Below are 24,701 nucleotides of genomic sequence, written 5' to 3'. Positions count from 1 at the left end.
GGCCCTGCCAGTGCTGGGGGAAGGACACCACTCGATGATCCTGGAGGGTTTTGGGGTTCCTGCCCGCTGGTTCTGGGGTCCCCCCACCAGCGATAATCTGGGCGGCACAAGCCCGGGCGCTGTCCCCCGGCCGTGTCCCTCCGTGCTGCGGTGTCCAGCTGGCACCTGCCGACCCGGACAGGAACTGCACGGGCAGTTCTGGAGAGCTGGGGATTCTGGAGATGCCGGGAAATCCGGGAGATGCGCTGCTGTGCGGGACACGGGAGTGACGCTGCTGTCCCGAGCTCTGCGGAGCCGCTGACCCCTCTCGGGGCTGGAGCAGGGACGCCTTGGAACTCCTGTTTCTGCCTGTCACAGCTCGGTTTTCCCCAAATCCACTACGAAGCTATTTTATTTTATTTTATTTTACTTTATTTTTTCATTTAATTTAAATAATTTATTTTATTATTTCATTTATTTTAATATTTTGGTTTATTTTATTTTGTTTTATTTTATTTTAATATATTCTTTTATTCTATTATTTTATTTTATTTCATTTCATTTCATTTTAATATTTTATTTTATTTCATTTTATTATTTTATTTTATTTTATTTTAATCTTCCATTTTATTAATTTATTTTATTATGTTTCATTTTTATTTTAATATTTCAATATTTTATTTTAATATTTTATTTTATTATTTCATTTTATTTTAATATTTTATTTTAATATTTCATTTTATTTATTTCATTTTATCTTGTTTAAATATTTTATAATTTTATTTTATTTTAATATTTTATTATTTTGGTTTATTTCGTTTATTTCATTTTATTTCAGTCGAGCGCCGGCACCGGTCCGGTTGGGCCTTCGCGTTTCCCGCGGCGTGTCCCCGCGCGGCCGCCGTGGTTGGCGGGCCGTTGCTATGGCGGCGGCGCGCGCGCGGCGCTGAGGCGCGGGGCGGGAAGCGCGGGCCCGGCGCGGCCATGGCGGCGGACGAGCTGTACCTGGAGAATATCGACGAGTTCGTCACCGACCACAACCGCGTCGTGAGTGCCGCCGCTGCCCGCCCGCCGCCTGCTCCCCCTGCTCCCCCTGTTCCCCCTGCCCGCTGCACCTCCCGCGGCCTGCTCCCCCCCGCCGCCTCTCCTGCCCCGCTGCCTCCTTTCCCACCCGCTGCCTTCCGCTGCCCCTTTCCTTTCCTTCTCCTCATTCTCTTCTCTCTCCTTCCTCTTCCCTTCTCCCCTCCTTCTTCTACCTCCCTTTCCTCCTCCTTCTCGCCTCTTTACATTCACCCTTCTCTTCTTTCTCCCCCTTTTCCTCCTCCTTTTCCCTTCCTTCTTCCTCTTCCTCCCCTCTCCCATCTCCCCTCTCTTCCTCCTCTCCCCCTGTTTCCTCTCTTCCCCCCTTCCTTAACTGTTTTGAAGGCAGTTCAAAAAGCTGATGGTTTTCTGCGTGGGTCTGTTCCTTTCCACGTTTATTTCAAAAATTCATTTGGAAATGAAATGAAATGAAATGAAATGAAATGAAATGAAATGAAATGGAAATGGGTTTTGCCCAGAAAATGGTGCGGCAAAGTTGGTGCAACTTGTCTGTCAATGTGAACGTTCTCAGCCTGTGGCTTTGTGGCTTGTTCCAAGAACAATGTAGCCAAACAAGAATTTAATTGTTGTGTTTGCAGGCCGGAGCCTGGGGCATGGTTTAAAAGAGCAGAGCAGGAGCAGGTGTCAAGGATGTAGCTGCTCAAAATGACAGGGCAGGGCTGGGATTGCAGCCCTGACATCCTGAGATTGGCACGGTGGTGTTCCCGGGCCAGGAGAGGAGCAGAAATTCCCCCCACACCTTTTGGGACAGCTCCCAGGAATTCAGAGTGCTCAGTGAGGCACGGGTGTCCACGGGCTCTCACTTTTGCCATGGAAGGGAGGAGGGCGTCTAAGGAATTCCACTGATTGAACTGAGAGGCCGAGGTTTCCTTACTGAAGTGTTTTTTTTGTTTTTTCCCTTTTCCAGGTGACCTACAAATGGCTGAGCTACACGCTGGGCGTCCACGTGAACCAGGCCAAACAGTAGGTGTCCTGCATCCCCCAGAGCCTGCACAATTCCCGTCAGTTCCACGCTCATTCCTGCTCCCATCCCCTTAAAATATTCCTCTGGAGAGCATTACCAGCCCTGCCTGTCCTCTCAGCCCTGTCACTCCCTGTGCCTGCCTGCCCTGCTGGGCAGGGATGCACCAAAGAGTCCCCAGTTCCTCTCTCAGGGACTGCAGGAATGCCTTTCTGGAGGAGAGGCTTGGGAACAAGCTGCCCCGGGGCTGTGAGACCCACTGTTACACACTATTACATGTATTTCTATACTAAAAAATACATTATTATATGTATTAGTATATATAATATACTAAAAATTACATTATTCTATGTGTTATTATATATAATACATATATATAGATATTGTAGTATATTATTATATAGTATATTATAGATGTAATATATAGGTAATATATATATTATATATTATAGTTATTATTATATGTATTATATATTAGTAAATGTGGTTTTATACTAAAAAAGACATTATATGTAATATTATATATATTATATATAATATACCTATTATATAGAAATAATATATATTATTATATAGTATATTATAGATGCAATATATCTATGGAATATATTATATTATATTATATTATATTATATTATATTATATTATATTATATTATATTATATTATATTATATGTTTTATTATATATTATTATATGTTTTATTATAATATAAATGCATTTTTATACTAAAATACATTATTATCTGTATTATGTATACAATATATTATATATACTATTAAATGTATTTTTATATTAAAAATACATCATTATATAAATTATATATATAATATATAATTTATGACATCTATAATATTATGTATTATATATAATATATATTATATGACATTTCATTACATTACATTATATTAATTACATGTATTTTTATGTATTATATACACTATTAAATGTATTTGCCCTTTGGTTTCTGTAGTTGTTGGACAGGGATTCTCCACAGTGGCAGAGGAGCAAGGGTCTCAGAAAATTAACCCTTAGGAAATAAAATGAATCCTGAGCAAACCGTGTTCCTGTTGGCAGTGTCCATCATGCCAGGCTGGCTCTGCAGTGTGTGCAGTCTCTCCCTGGCAGGCTCTCTGCTCTCCCTTGCTCTCTGGCTGACCCTGGGTTCTTTTGTGCAGGATGCTCTACGATTACGTGGAGAGGAAGCGCAGGGAGAACTCGGGAGCTCAGCTCCACGTCACCTACCTGCTGGCAGGGAACCTCCTCCAGAATGGACACGTTGTGAGTGCTTCCCCTCTCTCTGGACTCCGTCTGTCTGGGAGCCTTTCCTGTGGTGTCTCCTGCCTCCTTCTGTGCTCCTGGGGTCAGAGCTGCACTGGCTCCTTGCAGCAGGGGCTGCACTGTGCCAGGGCTCCTGGGCAGGGACAGAAGGAGCCTCAGGGTCTGTCCCAGCAGGCAGAAGGATCAGCTGGCCATGGTTTGGGAGCAGAGTGCTGGATAACACCCCAGGGTTCCTCACCAATTCCCTCAGACCCTGCCAGCACCCCGCTCCGTGCCCTCGCTGCTGTTGGGCAGCAGAGATCACACAGCCTTGTGGAGGGGCCCTTCTGAGGTCAGCTTAGCCACGTGCCAGGCTCTGCTGTGGCCTGGCAGTGCCTGAGGGGGGCTTGGAGGGACAGCTGACGTGGCAGGGAATGGTAACCAACAGAGCAGCACACCTACAGCCCAAGCTGTCTTATCAAACCAGCTTTCTAGTCCTGGTGAACAAAACAAACAGGAATTTATTAGCAGCATTCTGCATTTAAAGTGCTTCAGCTGAATAAGCATAGGAACTGCTGCTTAATGTACTTAGCTTGTCAGATTTTCAGGAGTGTCAGCTAAAATGTCAGGCAGATACCCCAGAAGTTTTTGAAAGAAGATGGAAAATTCAGTGTCTGCTCCCCTTTGCCCACAAATTTAAGAGCCCAACACTAAATGCCTTTGACATCCCACTGAGTGTTTTTAAATATCTATTACAACATATTACAAATACCTATTACAATATGATCCAGTCTTCTTTTAGGAATAGTAAATCTCAGGGTGTCCTGGCTTTTATTTGTAGATTGGAAAAAAACCCAGCAAACCTTTTTTTTTGTTCTCCTAAACAACAAACTGTTTCACATGCATGAAATATTCTGTCAGTCTCCAAATCTGCCTGCATTGGAAGGTTATTATTTACTGCATTAGTTCTGTATGATGGAATATTTAAAGTTGCACGAGTAGTGTCACATTTACAGCTCAAGTTTAAGGTTGAGTTCAAGGTTTTCCCCCCATTTCCTTTGAAAATAACAAATCTCTTGACTCACTAGAGCTGTCCAGGGGACTGCCAACCTGTGCTAGTGTATTTACTGTATCTGAAGCAAACAGGTGACTTCTGACGTAGGAACAAATAATTATTTGTTAACTCTGTCTTAGCAGCCTGTGTGTTTTCAAAATAAGATCACAGTGTTGCTGGATGGTTTGGATGGTTTAAAACTCGTGTCATTGCAGTCCCTTGGCACAGGCAGGGAATCTTCCACCAAGGGAAGCTATATGAAGATGACTTTTGTCCCCCATTATTTTCAAATCAGTTGGGAGAGCCCTGCACTGCTGCCTGCTGGCAGTAGGTGTAGCCGGAATGCTGCGGATGCAGCTGCAGCACTCCTGCAGGGAGAGCCATGGAAATCCCTCTGGAGCGCTCCCCTTAACGCTGCTCTTTCATTGCTGCTTTCTGCACTCAGACTGCCAATCTCTGGTTATTGTCTTACCTGCCTGTGGTTTTTCTTGCCACATGCTCTTTTGTTGCCTAATTAAAGCAACTTTTTAATCCTGGTAAACCAAAGAAACTTAAATTAATTTACAGTGTTTTATATTTAAAGCGCCTCAGCTTATTAAGCAAAGGAATTGCTGCTTAATTAATTTCTTTTTCTTCATTGCTGCCTGTCAGATTTTCAGGAATGTCAGCTAAAACTTCAGGCAGATACCCCAGAGGTTTTTAAAAGAAGATGAGAAAATTCAGTGTCTGCTCCCCTCTGCCCACAGATAAATTTTAAAGCCAAACACTAACTGCCTTTGACATCCCACTGAGTGTTTTAAAATACCTATTACAATATATTACAAATACCTATTACAATATGATCCAGTCTTCTTTTAGGAATAGTAAATCTCAGGGTGTCCTGGCTTTTATTTGTAGAATGGAAAAAAGACAACAACAAACCTTTTTTTTTGTTCTCCTAAATAATAAACTGGGTCACATGCATGGAATATTGTCTTTTAATCCCCAAATCTGCCTGAAATGGAAGGTAGTTATTCATTGCTTTAGTTCTGTATAATGGGATGTATTTAACTAAAGCTGCACAGGCAGTGTCATGTTTATAGCCTGAATTTAACAGGATTTTCCCTGATTTCAGACAGGTCCATGGTTTCTGTTTAACACAGAATTAGTGGTGGGGTTTTCAGTCTGTCTCTCTGGATCCTCCCAGTATTAACCACAACCTGTTGGATGTCCTGGAGAGGTATAGACCTTAAAGACCGGCCAGAGAGCACGTTTCATAGCTTTAAAAACTGATGAGTGTTTAAAGGCATTGGCACAGTTCTGTGCTACAATAATCATTAGACTTTGTTATTTAATAGCTGAAAGTAGCAGTCTTGTATACAACCTGAGGTTTAAAGAGGTTTTGTGTTTCTTTTTGCAGTGCCACAAGGTCGCAGTAGTGAGGGAGGATAAACTGGAAGGTAAGCAGGCTGGGAAAGTCTTGTGGCTTTAACTTTTTTCTTTGAAAGAACAGCAAAACGAGCAAAGCTCAGAACTTGCCATCTGCACGTAAATGCCCAGCCCGGCTCTTGGGGTCAGGTGTGTACTTTTTGTACCAGCTGTTTCTCAGAATTTGGCGTATCTGAGCCAGCAGCTGAATACCTTCAGGCTTGTGAATTGAGTCTGATTTTTTTTTTTTGTCAGTGGTTCTTTTCCACCTCCCTGCCACTGACAGCAGGGAGACAGCAATACAGCAGTAGAGTCTCAGAACAATTGGGAGCCTTCAGGCCCCCCAAGAATGCTGAAACTGGTAATTGTGGTTATTTGTTCAGTGCAGTTGCAGTCTTTGCTCCGAGTCCCGTGGGTGTTAAGACCTTCTCATGGAACATTTACCTCACTTTTGTGAGTGCAAGGTGGAAAAACCCCCATTGCAACACTGCTGAGTGCACTGTCTGTTGTCTCACCATCTTTCTGGTCCTGCTGATGAAATCTTACCCACAGAACTGAAACGCAGCTTCAGGCTCTTCATCACTTTCAAATAACATCTTTGGCACTTGAGAGCACACTGTGGTATTTGTGACCTTCAGGATGTGAGCTAATGACCTCACTTTGTTTGAAGGACTTGCGTTGTTGGAAATCTGAAGTGGATTTCTAGCTCAGGCTGTTTTCCTCGGAGCAGGAGATTGTCAGGCAGTGCAGCTACTCTGTGTCATGTTTGTTGAGTTATGTGTGCTGTGTAACGCTGTTTTGCTGTGGAGGAAAGGGTTGCTCATGGTTTTTGTATTGGAAGGCAGGCCAAAGGTATGACTTATATTTGGAAGAGGCTGAGATTTTTGATGGGAGTAGGGCTGCATAGTCTAGGACTGGCCCCAAGAAATGATTACTGTGTGTATTTTTACAGTGCCTAGAAGCTCAGCCTCAGACCAGGACTCTGTGGAAAGAACAATATAAGCAATGAACAAAGAATTCCTGAAAGCCAACCCTCGTCTCAAGGGGGTTGCAGTCTGAGTAGCATGAAAGAGATAAAGTTTTCATTCCAGGGGTGACACTGTGGTGCTGGACACAGCCCCAGGGGCAGAGAGCAGTGACCAGCTACCTTCTGCCTCAGCTTTAGGTACTCCCTCAGCTATTCTGCATCCCAAACACTGGATGTTTGGAAGGCAAACACAGAGAGATCCCTCGTAAGCCCAAGAGTGTGTAGTGGAAAACGTGACAGGCCTGTGGAGTTTGCTGCCTTGAATTCCTCGTTAGTGAGCATTGGGAGAAGGTGTGGTCGGGCCTTTTTGTATTCATGTTTTGCTGTCAAGTAGTCTGCCAGTCTTTCTGGGTGTACCAATAGAGGGCTTTTTTCTTTTCCTCTCTTTTTCCCCAGCAATGAAGTCCAAGCTGTCCACAATTGCCAGCGTGCACGTGTACAGCATCCAGAAGGCCCTGCTCAAGGACAGCTCCCCCCTCTACAACACCGACTACGACATCGTCAAAGCAAACCTGCAGCACTGCAGCAAGTGAGTGAGTCCTGGCTCCCTTTGCCTTCTGAAGCACTTCCAGACTCCCCTTCAGTGCTCACTAGATAGGCCTGGACTTCTAGAAGGCTGGGAAAAGATATCCTCAAAGTCCTGCCAGAGCAGTGCCCAAAGAGCACATTGTGTGGCTGTTGTGCAAACTGAGCTCACAGCTGGTTCACTTGGTCCTTACTCTGACAAGGAGACTGTTCCAGTGCCTTGCTTGTCTTATGGCTGCAAACATTGCTCTCTTTCCCAGGCCACACTTAATCACGACATTTTAATCCAGTTCTCAGCCACACAGGAAGACAAAATTGATAAAACCATGAATGATGTGCTCAGCAAAGCATTTACAGGAGTTTGCTTTCTGTTTTGTGAAACTGTGTTCTCATCTTCTGGACTCATCCAGTCCAGTTCTCTGAAGATGTCTCACAGGAACTCCTTCTCCAGGAGATGGGCTTTGTTCTCTGTGGGTTTGTTGCAGCTCAGAGTAGGCTGTGATCTCTGAGACGTAGGAGCAGCACACAGAGCAGTCCAGGCAGCACCAGTGTCCTTGCTGGTGGAGCTGGAGCAGAGCTGGGAGGGATGCAGCCCCCAGGAGTCACTGGCTCCCTCCTGAGCAGCTGCAGCTTCTCACTTGTGTGCTGTTCCCACCAGGACAGCTTCAGCTTGAAGTCATGGGGATGCACGGTGCCATGACCAATCTGGTTTGAAGGGGATGCCTGAAGGGTGTGTCATAGGAAGAGTATAGAATCTGAGAGGAGAAATGTGCCTCTATCCAGAGTGTTGACAAGAGAGTGGCAGAGAAAATAGGAGCTGTGTGTTTGGGTGGATGCCCTGGAAGGAGCTGGGTGATCCCACCTCGGCAGAGCCACGTGCCCTGGGTGTGGCTGCAGTTGCCTTGTTCCACTCTGGTCACTCTCAGGCACCCCAGCACGGTGATCCACATTGTGCCTTAGGGATGCTTGTATCCTTTGGGATTTAAACTTACAGAAGGTTTAGATAATCCAGGCTCTGACACAGCTCTCTGAAGCCTGCCTGTAAATCCAGCTTTGAAGCAGGATTTCCCAAGGAAACTAAGAAAAAGTGCACCTTCTTCATTTGTGACCTGGCTGAAGTAAATACAGATTGATCCCATTCCCCCTCTCTTGTCAGCTGCATGGATTGTCTGTGACACTTGGGAAAAGATTCCTGCAGGACCTGCAAAAGCCAGAGGTTTGATTGTGTGAGGTGTGTAGCAAACAGAGCCTCCCTGTCTGCGCAGATATTTCACAGCTCTGGGACAAGGATCTTTGTTCTCCTCTGGGTTTCTGTGGGACCTGCTTTGCAGTGAAGACAGTGGAGGTGGTTAGATGTACTAACTAATACCAGTATCTGGGTTTAATGCCTGTTGCCATTCCCAGCTTTCCAAACAGAAGTAGCTCCTTGTTTGCAGAGCATAGTCCAACTATTGCCTGTTTTTTCTGTGGTTATTTAGTGAATTTTAGGTCAAGCCCATGAAGGTATAGTGACACATCAGCATCAAGGCAAGCAGACTTGGAAATATGGGAAGGTTAGCTGAGCTCTGCTGCACATCAGCATAACCACTGACAATATTATTTGTGACAATGTTATATATTGAAGGGTTGGTGGTGTTTAGAGCAGGAGATCACACTGCCCTGAGAGCTGTATTATTAACCACGTTAAAAACAGATTGAAAGTGTAAAGGAGAGTAGGATTATTTTCCTTCAATGTCTGTTTTCCTTCCTTTAAAGGTTTGAATGTCAGGAGGTTGCTGCTGCAGCCTGGGAATGCTGTGGAGCTGGTGTTGTTTTGTTAATACAGATCCTGATGGGAGTAGAAGTGGACTGTGCACGCGAGCAGCTAGTGCTGAGGCACAGAAGTGAACTGGCAGAAGGCTGCTTCATTTCTTAGGCAAATGAAAATATGCTGTGTAATTCAGTGGGCTGGGAGGCGTGAGCTGGGCTCTTTTGTGGCATTTCTGTGGGAAATCTGGAAAGCGTCGCCTGTGATTTGCACAGTGGGGAGCAGAGTTCAGCTATTTTTGGGAGCTGCTATTCCTGTCTGTCAGTGAGCTGTGCTGTAACTGTGAGCACGTCAGTTGGTTCTTGTGTCTCTGCATCCCCAAACAATCAAGTTTCAGACCATTATAATCCAAGCTGCTTCTTGCTCTCAGGGATTATTTGGAAATGACTTTGTGCAGTTAAATCGGAATGCCGAGGATATTTTCTGAGCCATTTCAATAGTTCAGTTTCAGCTGGGGTTTGCCTACCTGGCTGAGTGGGGCTGCTTGTTGCAGCAGCTGTGGGCTTTGTCAGAGCATCAGGAAGCTGTAAATGGGTTTTAGGTCCTCACACAGCCATACAACTTCTGCCACAGGCTTTAGAGAGCATAACCTGTTTAGGAATAAAATGCAGCCTGCTCCTTGTCCAGCCTGGGTGTGGAGAAGGCTTTTAGGCCCCAGGAAAGCTGCACAGCTTGTTTGACACATGAATACTGTGGCTCTTGCTGACAGGTTCAGCTGATATTTTCATCAGAGGTCTCTTGCTCTGTGCCAGCCTTTCTTTCTTTCTTGTCCCACGCACAGATTCAATTTCTCCTTTTTCCATAACAGGAGAGCGCAGGCCCGGGGGAGCCTGCAGGAGGGGGGAAGGCGAGGTGAGCACCCAGAGCTGAGGAGGCTAATGGGGTTTTTCCCTCCCTGCCTGCATCCATGCCACAGGTTCAGTGCCATCCACTGCGCCGCCGCCGTGCCCAGGACACCGCCCGAGCCCCCCCGAGCGCCGGCGCCCGCGCAGAGCCCCCCGAGGCAGAGGGACCCCGATGCCACCAGCACCGTCAATGGCCACGGGCCCCGGGCTGCCAAGCCCCCTGCACAGCAGCAGAAAGGCATCATGGGCATGTTTGCAGCCAAAGCAGCAGCCAAAGGCCAGGACACAGCTAAGGAGGCCAAGGCAGAGGCCAAGGAGGCCCCAGGTGTAAGTTACCTCAGCATGGCGTTAACCATCCACTCACACACCGCCTGGGGAGCTCAGCCACCCCTGCACTGCTCCTCCTGCCGAGCCCACCTCCCACTGGGAGTGCTCAGGGCTCCTGTGGAAGTGTTTAACTGTCACCTGGGCAAAATCCCCTCGTGCCACACTCTGGGTGTCCCCACAGAAGGGTGTTTGCCATAGCTTTGACATTCCCCAATGAGCCGGATCTCAGGCAGCATAGCTACAATTGCTCTGCTGTCTCCAGCTGTCCCAATGTACACACCAGCTGAGGATCTTGCTCTCTCCATTGTGCTTAAAAGGATTTGTTTTGAGCAATAAGTGAAACCTGAGAAGCCCAGATCTTAAAAGTATCAAGGTGTTTAAACTTGGTGGGTGAGGGAAGTTTCGGAGCTTGACCTGTGCAAGACTAAATTGTTTATCTTCTGGACTGCTGCTTTTCCAGGATAGGATTAAGTTTTCATTTTAATTGCTATAATTGTTTTTAAAGCAATGTGGCCAGAAAAATGGTTAAATGTTAAAATGGTAACACTCCCTGTGGACGGTTTGGCCTTTCCATAACAACTGAGAACGTTTGGGTTCCTTTCTCTGGTTTTTACAGGGAGTTTAGAACTGGAGAAGTGTGTGTATTTTGGGAACTTTAGTGTCTGGTTACCTTTTATTTGCATGAAAATAAGCTGGATTAGGAGGCTGTACTTTCTTTGGTGGTGTGGGTGTGTGTGGGTGTGAGTTCTCACTGTGGTGGTTGCATTGGTGCAGCAGAGCAGTGATGTTTCCTTGCAAACAGCCTAGGTGTCAGAGGAGCTGGATAAAGCCTCCTTGGTTTGGCCAATCCCTGGTCTTTCCTCTGTTGGCTGCTGTGCACTGAGGCACTGATGGCTTGCAAACAGAGCAGTTCTCTCCTGGGAGCTGACCCTAGTCCCAAGCATTATTTCAGTAATGGGAATGAATGTGCCCCAAGTCAGATCTGCAGGCCTGGCTAAGGAGTCCTCAGGAACTCGCTTTGGCCCCTTTGATGCATGTGGTGGCTAGGGAGTACCTTCAAATTCTCCAAAACAGAGAATTTGCTAAATCTGCTAAAATCTAAGGCAGTGGGAGCAAATGCTATCTATTATTTTGCTGTGCACCTTGAGGGCTGGGAGCAATTCCTGTGCTTATTATTCCCCTCTTTGCTTCCAGGTGTCTGCAGCAAGCAGCAAGCCACTAACAAAGAACAGCATCATGAACAACTTCTTTGGAAAAGCTGCAATGAGTAAGTGCTTTTCTGTTTTCAGAGGCCATCATGGTCAGGGAACAGCCTGTTGTAGTTAAAAAAACAAACCAACAAATCAAAAAAACCCCAAACCTGAGGATTATTTGAAGGGTTTTTTTTTTTAATTATACTTTATTTAAGCTGGGTAGAAATTTAAAAATAATCAGTAGAATCAAGTGTTTTGTACTAGAGCCATGCAGAAAGAAGCAGAACTCTTCCTCCCCATCCCCACTCTACCAAACTCATTGGATTTTCTTTATATCCCCTCTTTCCTAATAATTTTCCATACTTTCTTCTGCTCTTTTGCACTCAAAGGGGTTAATGTTTTAGCACACAGCTTTTAAAGCAAAAATTAGGAGTTTTCAGTGGAATTTTTCAGACAAAAAGCTTGCTGGAGGGAGATCAATTAAAATGACATATTTGAGCAGACTAACCCAGGAAGGATTTTCAGTGCAGAAGAAATCTGATTTAAAGTGAGTTCTCCTGGCTGGAAGACCAGCTATTGGTGAGATGTTTGCCAAAACCTGTTTTGCAGGGCATGCTAATGGTGCTTGCTTTTCATCACACAGCACTGAGGAGCCCATTGTTAGTTTTAGGGTTAATTTCTTTCCTAAAAGCTGAAGGACTGATGCATGGAGAATGAAATTGAGGGGTGGCCTGTCTCTTTGAGCAGAGGTTTGGACTAGGTGGCCTCTGCAGGTCCCTTCTGAATTACCCAAGTCAAAAGAAATGATGCTGGAGCTTTTAAATATTGGAATATTGGAAAAGGGCTGTGGGACCTCCTTCAAAGATTCCCTTCAGCAGAGAGTACAAGAGGCTTCAAAGAGGAGTTTTGGGAGAGAGTAAACAGCACAGTTCACTTTCTAACAGACGTCTGTCAGAGCTTGCAGGGGACAGTTCCAGCACGGAGCAGACGAGGCACAGCCCTGCTGGGACTCTTGGAGTCCCTGTTTTGGTGAGACTGGGGGAGCTGAGGACACTCTCAGCCCAAGGACAGTCACCACAATTAACTGGAGTCAATTCTGAAGGTCTGAGGAGAGCCCTACACCAAAGTTCATGTGCTGAGAGCCCAAAGAGGCATGGTGAAGGTGACCCAGTGGTGATGGGGGAGGCTTTGGGGATGCACTTCCATCATTCCCAAAGGGTTCCCTTCTCTGCTGAGTCCTGTCAGGGAGCTCACAGAGGCAACCTGTGGGGTGGCTGCAGAGAAGGAGCAGACTGAGCAGAACTGGAAATGATTATGTGTATGGAACAGAGGGTGGGATTCCAGGAGAAAGATTTATTCCCTACGTGCATGTCTCTCCTGGCTTCAAAGGTTCCAGCAGTGCCAGAAAGTCCTGGGTTAACAGCACTGGGGTCCTTGGTCTCTCTGCTGTTGACCATAAATAAGGGAGCTGTTGTTCCAGTGCTGTTTGCCCCTGCCCAGGGAAGCAGCCAGCCTGTTTTCCCAGCACTCCCAGAAAGGCACTGGCTCCATGTTGTGGCCCTCCCAGCAGCCTCTCCTGCCACTGCCTCCCAGTCCTCTTCCACAGAGCTTTAACTGCTGCAGCACACATGGTGGCTTGACATCAGGAACAGCAGGAGCATGGAAAATCACCTAGAAATTAAAGCATGCCCTTCTTTTTCCCATGTCTGATACAGCTTGGCCAGTCTAGATCCCCAAATACACGATGGGTAGTGCTGGCTGTAGTCTTGGTGCACAGAGCTAGCCAGCTGCTTTGTAAGTTGTCATTCAGACTGAATGCCCAGTGTTTGTTCTTTTTGAATGGTTTATTCACAGATAAACTCAAAGCCAACTCTGTGCCTGAGCAGCCAAAGGAGGAGAAAGAAGCAGTGAAGCCTTCAGTTGCTGTAGCAGAACCAGAGTCATCTAATACTGTAGCAGAGAAACCTGGGAAGAAAACAGAGTCTGTCAGAATTCAGCAAAAGGACAAGAAAAGGTGGGTCTGCCTTCAGGGTCCCTTTTTGTGTCCCCTGCTTGGGGACAGCCTGCATGCACCTGGCTGGTCATACACTGCTGGCTCACCTCCTGTTTCCATCTACTGAAGTGTGTTAAACCCGACTAAACTGATCTGTCAGGATTCTTTCCTGGTGTGTCTTTCCCATTTGCTGCTGTAGTGCCTCAGGGCCGTGGGTGCCATCGCACATGGGAGGGGATGGCTTTCCACGAGACAGCCTCCCACTGTGAGCAGCCTGGGAGAGACCCTGCAGGCAGCCTGGGGAGGGCTGGCAGGAGCACCTGTCCTGCAGGGAAGGTGGGATATTCCCCAGCCTGTATGTACACAGCTTGCAGCACAAAGTTGTGCTTGTTGGTCTCCATAGCTCATGTAGGGCTGCTTTCAATGCCACGGGTTTACTTTGGGCTGAGGCTCCAAGTTAATTTTAAGCTCAGCCCTTTGTGTTTAATCCAACCCAAACTGACAGAGACAAAGAATCACTACAGTCTGATGGCTCTCTGGTGGCCTATGAGTAATTAATTGGTGGTCTCAATCCATTTCTAAGGGAATAGGTAAGCACACCACCCAGCCCACCATGGCAGCTAGCACTAACTGCTTGTCTTAGTGATAGTCTTGTCCAAGAAGCCAAGGGCCTGGAGGTGTTGGCAGCCTGGAGCTGGGAAGGCCACTTGGGCTGTCCCAGCTCCTGGAGGATACGTGGGCCTTTAGCCTCCAGGCTTGTTCGTCTGACACGTCTCGCCAACATTAAAAAGAAAGAAGCTATTTTATTTTTCCAGTAGTCTTTAAAAATGGCTCCAGGATTCTGAGACACTACCTCATAGTCAGTCAGTGGCAAGCAGTCTGTCAAAAGAGCTTCTGAGTGATGCTTTTGGGGACACTGGGAGCCTGAGCTAAAGAGACAAGATCAGAAGTAGGCTCTTGCCAGGCTGCTGTGGCCAAGCGAGGTGAGGCACTGGGCTGAACTGCAGAGGGGCTAAAGAAATCCTCCTTGTTTTGGAGAGCTGCATGTGGGGAAGGATGGGAGGCCTGGAAAGGCTCGTGCACCTATGCCTGGTTGTGCTGTGAGTGTTCAGCATTCAGCTCAGTGTACAGTGTACAGTTCAGAGCACGTGATGCTCATGTTTTTAAGAGGCATTTGATTTCCTTCCATGAGGAGTGTGCTTGTCCAAGTGCACGTGATGCTTTCGTGCACACATGAGAGATGATGGGTGCTCATTCCCTTTCTTTTCCCTTTACTTTTTGTGGCAGTAAAACGAAGAGAGCAGATAGGTCAGATGATGAGGAGGAAAGGGATCCCGAAAATGTCAAGAAAAAGAGGAAGCGAATCAAACAACTTCTGTCTGACAGCAGTGATGAGGAAGGTAAGAAGATCTGTAAACAATCAGGCATGTGGGTCAGGGTTCTGATTTCCAAAACATTACTCTCCAAATCCCTTGGTCAGTGATTGAGAGAATAGTTTAAAGGACTAAAGACCGTGGAAATGGCTGTAGCCTGAGCTTTCTGTTTATCTTTGTGCTGCAAGCACTTGGGCATGGAGTTGATATGTCTCAAAACAAAGATTTGGTCTTTGTTGAAGCTTAGCTCAGACCTGGCTGTCTCCTCAACAAGAGTGCTGCCAGTGCCCCTGTGTGGGAAGGAGGTTCCCAAATCTCTTGTGAAAGATAGCGCTCCTTCCAGAACCGTAGGGCTGCTCAGAGCCAGTTCATGTGGGGAGGGAACACTCACAAGTGGCCTCCCTCTCCCCACAGGGTCATTTTTAGTGTCTTTATTCTGTCTGCTCATAGAAAGGGTTTGGAAGACAGTGTTGGAAGCAAGACATGCAGAAAGAAAAGGGATAATAGGGAAGTTGGAGGCAAAGCAGTTGAGCCATATCCGATGCGACTGTGCGTCTCCTCGGTGCTGTGACAGGAGTGGGGTGCCCAGAACTCGGCAAGAGTTGGGCTTGTAATGAGGAACAGCAGGGCTGGATCCCAAAGAATTTGGATAATTGAGGTGACAAATGCCGTTCAATACAGATAACTGGGAAATAAATTGGAATTGAGCTCGGGAGTATGTGCTAAGTGAAACAGTCATCCAGCAAACTGCTCAGGAAAGGAACTTGGGGATCATTACAGACAATTACAGAGTAATTGAAACCACCAGTTTGGCATAGAGCTCCAGTAAAAGAAGGTGAAACAGCAAATGGGGTGTACTGGTGAGGAGGTGGAGCCCCTTGGGGGAGCCAGAGCTGATTCCTCGTTTTGTGTGGCTGGCACATGGGCAACAGCCAGGACATCAGAAATATCTGCAGTGCCAGGGAGAGGTGGCTGCTGTTGGTATCTTTGCATTATCCATGCCACCTCTAGGCATAGTTTCATAGTTTTTTCATAGTTTCCCTGCTGCCCACATAATTGCAAATTATCTTTTTCATCAGGTATGTATCACGACTTAGACTATTCCATAGGATGATAAATCTCTCAGGAAGCTGTTCTTGTGATCAGCCTTAGTTCCATTTCAGTGTGGCTATAAAATATATATATATATATATATATATATATATATATATATATATATTACATATATGCCCACACTCTTTGGTATTTATTTCTTTAAATGTTTGTCTTTCCATTTCCTCATCACTCCCCTGCTGACAAGCTGAGTTGTTTAGCTCTGAGGAGGGAATTTTGAAATCAGCCCATCCTTGCTTGGCTGGAATCTCTCAGCTCATCCACATCCTGTGAGGTCAGGCAGGAGTTTGGAATGTCAGAACTCTGTGGTCTCCTGTGGGACACCTGTGTGACCTCAGCACATGTTTAACAATTAATGCTTTTGAGTGGGGTGCCTCCTGCTCTCATTTATTCCAAGGTTTACATTCTCTTTAGTGACCAGGGATAGACCCTGAGGGAAGGGCTGGAGCTGTGTCAGGGCAGGTTTAGATTGGATGGTAGGGAAAAGTTCTCCCCCGAGAGGGTGGTCAGGCACTGGGGAGGTTTTTTGTCACTGCTGTTGCTGCTCCTGCATCAGAACCCTCTTTGTTCTTCACTTCTTTGTGCTGTGCATTAGAATTGTAAATTTATGCAAATTACAGCACGTGTATACAGATTTGGATATCACTGGGTTTGCCCTTTGAAAAGAGTAAATGAGAATTGAGAGAACTCAGCTCTTTGGTCCTGCTGCTTGCCCTTCTAAACCCAACCACATGAAAGAAGACAGATTTGAATTGTTTGGAATATTTTTAATGAGTCCAAACTGGTAATATTATATTGAGTACAGAAGTAGAAGACTGTGAGTTGGATGAAAAAAAAATTTAAAAAAAAAAAATATATATATATATATATATGTACAGCAGCTGGACTGGAAGAGCATCTGTCCTTGGAAAGGTTGGGAACGGGTTTATCCAGAGAGCAGGGGCAACTTGAATCAGCAGCACCAGTGAGCAAGAGGGGGCCTGGAGCGACAGGCACACTTAGCAAGGTTCTGTGGGGGTGAAACTCAGCCTGCATGGCTGATGTGAAGTGCTTATGGGCAGCTCCATGTCAGGCCGGGTCTTCTGCCTAGTTCTGTGTTAGTCTGTACTAAAAGCAGCCCTGAATAAGCTCTCCTTACAGCAGCATCAGCACATTGTACCACGCTGGAAACACACAGAGGGCATAAGGCACAATCCTCTCCATTTAAATGATTTTTCATTAAAAAGTTATATGGGTATGAGGGTTCCTTAGTCACTGCAGGTTGTTTTGCTTCCAGTGCCAGAACAAACTCCACAAATGCTCCCACAGAGGACAGGAGGTTTGGCAGCCTCAGCTGTACCAACACAGGCAGCGTTTCTCAGTGTTGACAAGTGTTTTACAGCCACTTTGGAGGGTGATTTCAGTGGCACTGTGACCTACAAACTCCCTGGGTTTTGGAGAGCCGCAGCAGAAGCACTAAAGCTTCTCACAGTTTTTCCAGGCAGGGTCAGAGCAGACCGAACAAAGCCAGGATTTACATCTTTGGTCCGTCCAGTTGCCCAACTTGTATCTATTTCATGCAGCTGTTGCTGTTGAGCAAACTGTGGGCAGCAGCTAGTGGTTGACTCAGGAGTTATCACATGTCAGAGGGCTGTGTTGGCTAGAAGAGGATAATAAAGTAATAAAAGAGCTTGATAGTAGTCCTAAACACTCTGACGTGAGGAGAAGGTGCCTCCTGCCTGCCAAAAGCTGGGGAAATTGTTTGAAGGAAGCTGAAAAAAGCCCAGATTTCCCCCAAGGAATCTCTTGGAGCTGGCCCACTGACAATGCCTTCAGCAGCCCCTGCTTGAGCACAGCAGAGGCTTTTCACCAGGCTGGTTTTCAGCCCTCTCAGCTTGTCCTCTCCCAGAGATACTTGCAAAGAGGCCAGGCTGGCAGTGGTGGTGCAGGTTTGGTGCTGGGCAGTCTGGGGAGGGTGTGTGTGACACTGGGATGGACACAGGGTCTGTGTGTGACACTGGGATGGACACAGAGTCTGTGTGAGACTGGGATGGACACAGAGTGTGTGTGAGACTGGGATGGACACAGAGTCTGTGTGTGAGACTGGGATGGACACAGGGTCTGTGTGTGACACTGGGATGGACACAGGGTCTGTGTGTGACACTGGGATGGACACAGGGTCTGTGTGTGACACTGGGATGGACACAGAGTGTGTGTGACACTGGGATGGACACAGAGTGTGTGTGAGACTGGGATGGACACAGAGTCTGTGTGTGAGACTGGGATGAGCCCAGGGTCTGTGTGTGACACTGTGATGGGCCCAGGGTCTGTGTGTGACACTGGGATGGACACAGAGTGTGTGTGAGACTGGGATGAGCCCAGGGTCTGTGTGTGAGACTGGGATGAGCCCAGGGCCTGTGTGAGAGACTGGGATGGGCCCAGGGTCTGTGTGAGACACTGGGATGGACACAGGGTCTGTGTGTGAGACTGGGATGGACACAGGGTCTGTGTGTGAGACTGGGATGGACACAGAGTGTGTGTGAGACTGGGATGAGCCCCGGGTCTGTGTGTGAGACTGGGATGGACACAGAGTGTGTGTGAGACTGGGATGAGCCCCGGGTCTGTGTGTGACACTGGGATGGACACAGGGTCTGTGTGTGACACTGGGATGGACACAGAGTGTGTGTGAGACTGGGATGGACACAGAGTGTGTGTGAGACTGGGATGAGCCCAGGGTCTGTGTGAGAGACTGGGATGGACACAGAGTGTGTGTGAGACTGGGATGGACACAGAGTGTGTGTGAGGCTGGGATGAGCCCAGGGTCTGTGTGAGACACTGGGATGGGCCCAGGGTCTGTGTGTGAGACTGGGCTGAGCCCAGGGTCTGTGTGTGAGACTGGGATGGACACAGAGTGTGTGTGAGACTGGGATGGACACAGAGTCTGTGTGTGACACTGGGCTGAGCCCAGGGTCTGTGTGAGAGACTGGGATGGGCACAGAGCCCAGAGCTGCCCGCAGCCCCTGGGCAGCGCACGCTTCCCGCGCCATGCTGCGGCCGTGCCCCCGGAGCAGGGTGAAGCGCAGTGGTGTTATCCCTCTGTTTGCATTCCCCTGCCTGCTCTCTGCAGTGCTGGGAGGCCGGGCCCCTGCTGGAGCAGTGTGATTTATTGCTGGGCCTGGCAGCGCGGCGCTGTGTCGCTGCAGCCCTCGGTAACCTGCGGAGCTCAGCTGGCTGCGTGCCCGGCAGCGCCGGCTCCTCGCGCGGCCCCAGTCCCTCGGGACAGCTCCAGATCCCGGCTCCGCGGTGGGAGGAGGGCAGCCAGGCAGCCACGTCCGTGTGGGGTGAAGCAATGGGTCACAGGAGCCGTTTGTCCCCGCGGTGCCAGCTCTGCCCCCGCCCGGCGCTTGCGTGGCAGCCTTTCTCACTTGGGTCTCCCGCAGCTCTGTCCCCCTGCCAGCCCCACAGGAGGGTGACCCTGCCTCGCTCCTCGCTCTGCAGCCCTGCTTGTCTCACTTGGACGTGCCTGGTACAGGCTCCAGAGCTCACTGTGCTCCCTACAAACGTGTGAAGGTGTCCTTGACTGCTTTGATCAGTCGTGGCGTTGAGTGGGGCCCGGTGTCCCTGTCCTTGAACCCAGAGGAGAGCAAGGAGATCAAACAGTGAGAGAGTCAGCTTCTGGTTTTTGTAGTGGTTTGGATTTTTGTGGGGTTTTTTTGAACTTCTTTTCAAATGAAGGTTTTAGGATGTGTGATAGTGTACTGCACTTAATTCTTGGGTTAAGCTGATAGCATGGATTGTTTGGGATGTGCAGCACCACCAGTGAAGCAACAACTGTTGCACCACACTCCACCTCATTTAATTTCTAAACAAATTACAGTCACTCTTTTTAACAAGTAACTGAAATGTATAGCTAAAACCTGCCAGTTCCTGTGCCTGGTTTTTTGAAGTTTCCCTTGGTGGAACTGATTTTTTTGGCTTACCAAAAATCCCCAGGGCACTTCTCCCATCCTATCCCACCCTCCTTCCTTTGGGAACTGCAGTGTGTAGGATCAGACCTGTGTGCCATCAAGGTGTTCTTCTTCCTTGCAGATGTCCCACCCTCTCCCACACCCGAGGAAGAGAGAGCTCCATCTCCACCCCCTGAACCTGCTCTGAAAACTGAGCTGGAGCCTGCATCCTCAGAGGTGAGAGCAGATCGGAGTGATTACCTGCTCTCAGGTAATGAGGGAGGAGCTCCTGGTTTCTCACAGTGCTGCCATGTCCCCCAGGTGTCAGCTGGAGGGAGGAAGAGGAAGAGGAAGCGCGTGCTGAAATCCAAGATGTTTATTGATGAAGAGGAAGGCTGCATGGGTAAGACTGGTTGTGCCCTACAGTCACTCACTGGAGCTCACTTTATTGGCCACTTTAACAGGCCAGCATCTCCCTGGATAGAAAGAGGTTCACAGAATCACTTAGTTATCCCACTTGGAGCTCCTGCTCCCAGACTGAGGTCACTGAGCCTCTGGTGAAGGTCTGGGTAGGGAGTCAGAGCTGTAGCTGAATCCTTACCCTTTTTTGATTATTCACAGATTTTCCTTCAGTTCTTTTCCCTTTTTTCCTGCCATCATGATTACCACCTTCATTTACTCTCCTCTCCAAAGCTGCAAGCTTTTAAAGACGGTACAGAAAGAGATTTAGGGTCTGGGATAAATTCTGGCTGAGATAACTTCGTTGGGGTTTTTTTTCCCCTTTGAGGATAAATCCAGAGTTGTGCAGAACTTGATTATATGTTAAAGAAACATAGAGTATCCCAGATAAAAAGTTGGGGCTTAAATACTTCATAGGGTTTCTGTTTCTGATAAGGGTGGCTCTGCTTTCAGAAGGGAAGAGAGTCCTGAGAGCCAGAGGCTTTGAATTCCAGCCTGACTGGGCTCTGCTTCCTCCTGTGACCTGCAGAAAGCTGTGTAACACCACTGCATTTGTTTCCTCCATGTCCTGACATTGAAGCAGAGATGCAAACGTTCAGACTATGTTGGTTTGGGTTTTGGTGGATTTTTTGGACGCTTTAAACACGTGAGAGTGTAGGATGTGTTTTTTGTAATGCTGTTGTCAGCTGGATTGTATGGGATGCTTTGATTCCCTGGCCTGGCTGGGCTGAGGGGATGCCAGTGGAGCTCAGGCCATGCTGGGGAAGATGAGGTGCTGCTGTCCAGCTCTGTGGCCATGCAGACACTCGGGCATTCCTGGCCCAGCTCCGGACCTGCCTGGCCCAGACTCAGCCTGTGTCTGTTTGCACCTGTCTGCAGAGCTGCATCTTCTGTTTCCCACTAACTTGGTGTGTCTCCTTCAGAGAAGCACAAAGCTGTGGCTCTCAGCAGCTGGCTGCACTGGGACTGAAATCCCCAGTGCTGCTTTCTTGGCCAAGAATTGGCCTTGCACAGAGTTACTGGCAGCTTTGGCTGGTTACCCTGTGGGGTGTTCTCCTCTCCCACCCCAGACAGAGCCATTGGAACACTTGGAAGGAAAATGGAACAAAACATCATTAGATGGGGAGCTGAGTTGTACAGGCTCTGCATCCAGAGCACAGGACTGTCTCTTCTGGGCTCAGCTGGGAATATTGCCTCTGTTTCTCTGCTCTTTATCCCCCCGGGGTTTCATAGTCCCTTGGAAAATGCAGACTCCTGGTTTCACAGTTCATATCCCCTTTCTGAAAGGGGAATGCAAGGCCCTGCTGTGCCCTTGGGAGACAGATCCTGTGGGAAGGAGCTGGATACTGAGGATCTGGCTGGGGAGGAGATGCTGTTCTCTACTACAAATCCTCCAGCCTGTTGTGCAGAACGTGCTGGCTGGCTGTTGTCCAGTTTCTCTTCTCCCTTCCATTCCACACCCTTTCTGTGCACAGGCCTAACAATTCAAAGGCTAAATGACTTCCAAATCTCCCAGCCTAATGTAAATTTTAGCTGTTCTTTGAAATAGAGGGGTTTCCCCTCCTCTCCCTGCTGTCTTTTTATTTTTAAACCAGATCTAGGTTTTAAGAAGTTTTAATCTTAACATTAGAATGAGGCTGTACTTTATATTTCTCCACAATTTTAAGTGATGGTTTTCACAATAGCTGCAATAGCAAGGAATTGGTGTCAAAAAGCAAAAGTAATTTAGGGATTAGCCCTGAGGGAAATTGAGCAATTAAAGTGTGCGTGGAGTTAAGCACAAGAAACATTCCTAGGCATCAACAGAAATCCATGGATTGAGGGCCTGCTCTTAGCCTCTAGTAAAGTGGAATTACTGAGGTTTAAGCTTGTGTGCTTCTACCTTGCACTTTCTGAAGCTTCAAAGGACACACAGGGGCTTGGAGATTGGAATTTCCACACGTGCATTGGAGGGAAATTTGTGTTACAGCATTTTAGAGCTCCCATCCTTTGAGCTGCTCTGATTCAGAGAGTCTGGCTGTGAGTGGGGCATCAGTGACTGCACCTGTGCACCCATGGGTGCTGCATACAGACAGCTGCAGTTCAGCTGAGACTGCAGCCAAAGAAAGCTGACCTGAGCTGTGCTGCTGCCACTGGAGGGGTTAACTGCACGCTTCAGGAGTTCCCAGCGGTTCCTGACAGGCTGAGAACAGGATGAGGGTTTTAAATTCACCAGTGGTCTGGGGAAGCTGCTCCCTGAAGAGCCTGCTGCCTCTGAAGGGAGATGGCTTGGTTTGCAGTTCCTGTCTGAGGTCCTGCTAGCTCTGCCCAGGAGGATTTCACAGCATTCCTCTTCCCAGTCCCTGGTGACGTAGGAAACCTTATTTAATTTGATGCATTAATACAAGTGAAAGCCCGTTTCCCAGAAGAAGGGAAGTTAAGACATCTGTTTAAAAGAATACAGTTGCTAAAGAAAAATGGCTTACTAGAAGAATCCCAGAGCACTGCTGGGAAGGCTGATCTAAGAGCATTTGCTGGGATCTGACGGCCGCTCTCATCAGTGGGGCTGACTCCAGTTTAATTTCCGTGAGGTTGTTTTATGTCCCTGGGCTTTCCACCACCGCCGGGAGCTGGCACTCCCCTTCAGGCAGAGCCCTGATTGCAGACACGGCCTGGGGCTGATCTTTCATGAAGCATTGCTTCTTTCTGTGCAGAGAAGCTGCCCCAAAGGCTTTGTGCCCCTGGACATGGGTGGTGTCTGCTTTGCTCTCCCCTAGCCGTCCAATGTGCTGGTGACAGCAGCTTGGGGATGTCTCCGGGTTGTCTCGCCTGGATTCCTGGAAAATCTGATTGCTTTGGCCCCTGTGGAAATGGGACCAAGTCAGAATGGTGGGGTTTAGCCATAAAGTAGATGTTCCATTGCCTAGTGCCAAACTACTGATTCTGATCTCCTTCAGATTCATCACTTGCTGATGGCTGCTGGTCAGCCTTTGCCATATGAGTTAGAATCTCAGGATCACTGTGGTTGGAAAAGCCCTCTGAGGTCATTGACTCCAGCTGTTCCTCCAGCACTGCCGGGGCAACACTGGCCCATGTCCCCAAGTCCACATGGCTTTTAAATCCTGCAGGGATGAGGATTCACCACTGCCCTGGGCAGCTGTGCCAGGGCTGGACAGCCCTTTTAGGGAAGGAGTTTTCCCTAATACCCAACCCAGACTTCCCTTGGCACAAGTCGAGGTCATTTCCTACTGCCTAACTTTGGACTTAATTCCTGTGTCTGACACGTGCTCCTTGAACCCAAAGCATTCCTTTCCAGGAGTGCAATGGGAAGGCTGCAGTGGGGAGGTCTTTGGTGTAAAGATGGCTTAACCATCATCATCATCCTCTGCTCCCTTCCCTGTTGTTTCCACCAGTGACTGAGAAGGTTTACGAGAGCGAATCCTGCACGGACAGCGAGGATGAATTCCCCAAGCCCAAGGCACCAGCTCCACAAAAACAACCCATGCTGCCCACCAAGAGGGAACCAAAGGAGGAAAAGAAGAACCCAAAGAAAGGGGCAGCTCCTGCCAGCAGAGCCAACAAGCAGGTCTCCATCATGGGCTTTTGCCAGAAGAAATGAACTGGGTCTGTCTCCTCTTGGCAGCTTGGGAGCGTTGCTCCTTTTTTCGTGTGGCTCTCCGCAAGCTGCTGCTGCTTGTGGGGCCAACACGCAGCCCCTGGTTATGCAAGGTGCCCTGCTTACTGTGTAAGGAAGCCCTCTGGACTAGATTTTGTATCAGAGAAAAGTCTTTATTTGTTACTGCAATCATTTCAGTCATCTTCACCAAGCAGTGTGGGAACTGCCAGCTAGAGGCAACATCCAGAGGAACTCTTGAAAGGCTGTTGAACCTGTTCACATGAAATTTGTATTTTTTTAATCACCCCTTTGGTGCTAAGTTAGGAGGGGAGTTGTGGTGTTTTCCTCCCCTCTTTGTACACCCCCAGCTCTTCAAATTGGTCCAGATGTTCACGTTGGGTGGCAGCAGCAATGTAGCAGGTCAGACACAAAAATTGAACATCTGCTTTGGCTTTAACTGAATGAAGTGTTCTTCATTTTCCCCCTAAGACTGGTAAATAGTTTTTGCTCTGCCTTTCATAATCTTTTTTTGGACAAAGCAGTGCATATAAAATTCTCTTACTCTCTTCTTCCTTGAACTTGTATCCTCTGTAACTTGCTCAGATGCCTAATTATAGACTGGGACACTGTTGGTGTTCTGCCTTTACAAAAACATCCTTGAGGCTTCCCACCCAATTGGCTACGGAGTCATTGGGGGAAGGCTTTGCTGTTATTGGGAAAGAAGTGGATCTTTAGCCTTGGAGGCCAGTGAGTCAGA

General features: G+C 47.7%; 1 protein-coding gene across 1 annotated transcript; it reads left to right on the top strand.

Moving 5' to 3' along the window:
* Positions 1 to 918: 918 nt before the first annotated feature.
* Positions 919 to 24,573, top strand: POLD3 (DNA polymerase delta 3, accessory subunit). The gene is made up of 12 exons (XM_066567862.1): positions 919 to 1,026; positions 1,988 to 2,043; positions 3,219 to 3,321; positions 5,754 to 5,793; positions 7,185 to 7,317; positions 10,037 to 10,292; positions 11,487 to 11,559; positions 13,340 to 13,499; positions 14,766 to 14,878; positions 20,033 to 20,127; positions 20,212 to 20,293; positions 23,742 to 24,573. Exons 1-12 carry the CDS (start codon positions 964 to 966, stop codon positions 23,945 to 23,947), a joined length of 1,380 nt encoding a protein of 459 aa, XP_066423959.1. The 5' UTR covers positions 919 to 963; the 3' UTR covers positions 23,948 to 24,573.
* Positions 24,574 to 24,701: the final 128 nt, after the last annotated feature.

Source organism: Molothrus aeneus, chromosome 2 (assembly GCF_037042795.1).
Source record: "Molothrus aeneus isolate 106 chromosome 2, BPBGC_Maene_1.0, whole genome shotgun sequence".
NCBI lineage: Eukaryota > Metazoa > Chordata > Aves > Passeriformes > Icteridae > Molothrus > Molothrus aeneus.
Note: the sequence above shows the minus strand (reverse complement) of the source record. Positions and strands in the feature narration are given on the sequence as shown.

Bases quoted from the DNA above. Each gene is read 5' to 3' on its own strand.
- POLD3 (XM_066567862.1), top strand. From the start codon at position 964: ATGGCGGCGGACGAGCTGTACCTGGAGAATATCGACGAGTTCGTCACC. The intron at 3,322-5,753 runs GTGAGTGCTTCC...TTCTTTTTGCAG, and splicing joins TCCTCCAGAATGGACACGTT to TGCCACAAGGTCGCAGTAGT. The intron at 20,294-23,741 runs GTAAGACTGGTT...TGTTTCCACCAG, and splicing joins TGAAGAGGAAGGCTGCATGG to TGACTGAGAAGGTTTACGAG.